This window comes from Uranotaenia lowii, chromosome 1 (assembly GCF_029784155.1).
Source record: "Uranotaenia lowii strain MFRU-FL chromosome 1, ASM2978415v1, whole genome shotgun sequence".
NCBI lineage: Eukaryota > Metazoa > Arthropoda > Insecta > Diptera > Culicidae > Uranotaenia > Uranotaenia lowii.
In genome coordinates, this window is record NC_073691.1 from 159,243,847 (window position 1) to 159,246,371 (window position 2,525).

Consider the following 2,525-nt stretch of genomic DNA (forward strand, 5'->3'; position numbering starts at 1 on the left):
ATTTTATTTTATTTCTACCAATGGAAACACAAGGGCCGTTATATCTCTCTTGTTTCTAAGCCGATCTATTCAAAATTCGTAGTTTTGGAAACCTTGTAACATAATTAAAATAATGAACCCATTTATTTTTAAGTTATTCAAAGAAGAAACTAGATAAAATGACAAAACATGTTTTAAAAAGGCTGTAGTATATCATTTATTGCACGAGGCTCTCCCATTTGGAAGATTGGACAAGTGATGAAAAAATCGAGTTATTTTGAAATTTTCGCAATGTCTGGAAATATCCCTGAATCAGAAATAACAATTTTCATTTTTTTCCTTCAAAATTAAAACAGTGTCTATAATAAGCACTTTTTAACATTGTTTTGAAAACTATCGAAAAAGACTAGGGTAAAGTGTTCCTAAATGGGCCTATCGGGTTTAATGACCCTGTCGATGTGAATTCGCTCCAGCGGTTTTGAAGGAAGGGGCCAGGATTCGAGAGTGGTTTTCCGGGGATCTCTCACTGCTTGGGCACAGTAACTACATCGGCGCACAAAGTCCTCGACGTCATCATCGATGTTCGGCCAATAGACGAAACTTCTTGCAATTGACTTCATCTGCTCCATTCCAGGGTGTCCTCGGTGTAACTGGCAAAGTATTCGTTTTCGGTACAAGGCTGGAATGACGACACGGTCACCAAACATGGTGCAGTCTTGAAAAACTTGTAGGCTGTCACGTCTGGAGAAAAACTGTCGTACTGTTGGATCGGCGATTGTTTTCGCAGATTCGAGCCACCCGTTCTGGATATAGTTGACTACTTCTTGAAGTGTAGGATCCTCTGCTGATTGTTTGGAGATCATGTCCGATGTAACCGGCAGGTTGGAGATGGACCCTTCGAAAATAGTTTTCACGTCTGTCTCCATCTGTATCACTGCGATGACATATTCTTCGTCCGATTTCATGGAGAAATACATCAGACGAGAGAGAAGATCGGCGTGTCCAAAGCTTGCGGTTGGAACGAACTGGATGTCGAAGTTGTAAAGCAAAAAAGTCAACGCCCAGCGTTGGAGTCGATTTGCTGTGTACACCGGAATCCCTTTCTTGCTGCCGAAAACCTTCAGGAGGGGCTTGTGGTCGGTTTGAAGTGTGAATTTGCGACCATAAACCATTTTGTGGAAGCGCGTGACAGCAAAGATGAGTGCCAAAGCTTCCTTCTCGATTTGGCCATAGTTCACCTCAGCAGGTGTCAACGATCTTGAAGCGTGAGCGATGGGTTTGATGGAACCGTTGGGGAATCGATGCATTATAACGGCACCCAAGCCGTGTTTGGATGCATCACCAGCCACGATGATTTCCTTCCGAGGGTCGAAGTGTGTCAAAAGGAGGTCAGACTGCAGAATGGATTTAAAGCGATATAACCATCTGCTTAAGCGGGCGGCCAGTGACAAGGGGGTGTTTCAACAACCTTAAAAGTAAAATGAAATTGTTAAAAAAATGTCAAAAATTTATCAAAAAAAACAGGATAGTTTACCAGTCCTGACTTTCCCTTTCCTAAGTGAGAAATTGTTCGTAGCCCGGCCCGCCGCTAAGAATCAAGAGGTTCTTTGTAGCAGACGTAGTCTGCATCTACGAATCTTATCGACTGAAATTTCCCAAGTCTGCCAGTTCTGGTACATTTGCCTTCGAACCAGGAGCGTGCCATGTTGTTGCTGCTGTCGCATATTGATAACTGTGTTCCTGGACTAAATCTGGATCATGAATGTACGTTCGAATTACACCTCTAAGATGGTGCTCCAAACGGTTTACGGTTTTAGGATCATGGCGAGAGTAGGAGGCGTTCTTGGAACCGATGAAATAGAATTGTTTCCGCCATCAGCCATTTATGTTCTCTTGATCCTCGTTGAACATTCTGAAAACAAAACAAAATTTCGTAAATTAAGAGCAAATTGCGTTTTTAAAACTGGTAATAAAACTACGAGTGCTCTTTATTTTATTTAAAACTTCAAGATTCCAACCGAAATATTTTTCGGTAGGAATCTTTTAATATCCATTGTAATTCTGAAATAGAATAAATTTATAATATTATACTGCCAGAAGATGACGTAAATAGAAAATACTACTAGCGACTGGGAGCAGTAAGAGCGTGGACAAACAGAAACATTCGTCTAAAGCATAGGTCGGCAACCTGCGGCTCGCGAGCCGCATGCGGCTCTTTGGATGTATAACTGCGGCTCTTTAGCTCAATGTGTGAATATTTTGAAAATCCTCGAAATTTTCGAGAGTAAACGGACGCAACAAAAGTTCCTTCAGTTCAGTGAATATTTCCCAGGATTCAAAAAGAACTACTATGAATAGAACAAATAAACAGCATCTTGTCAGATTGCAACCCAGTTGAAATTCAGAAATCAGTAAACGTTCTTCATAAAAGTCTGGTATAGCATTTGGAAGCCTGGAGAAATTTTTCTTCGGGGCACGGGAAGTTATCCGTTAATTCCGTTTTCTGATTTAATCGGATAAAAACCGAGTATTTTTTAATTGTCAAA

At 41.0% G+C, this 2,525-nt stretch overlaps 1 protein-coding gene across 1 annotated transcript; it reads right to left on the bottom strand.

Moving 5' to 3' along the window:
• Positions 1 to 401: 401 nt before the first annotated feature.
• On the bottom strand, positions 402 to 1,859 carry LOC129738072 (uncharacterized protein K02A2.6-like). The gene is made up of 2 exons (XM_055729255.1): positions 1,514 to 1,859; positions 402 to 1,447 (listed from the first exon to the last, which is right to left on the bottom strand). Exon 2 carries the CDS (start codon positions 1,284 to 1,286, stop codon positions 402 to 404), a length of 885 nt encoding a protein of 294 aa, XP_055585230.1. The 5' UTR covers positions 1,287 to 1,447; positions 1,514 to 1,859.
• Positions 1,860 to 2,525: the final 666 nt, after the last annotated feature.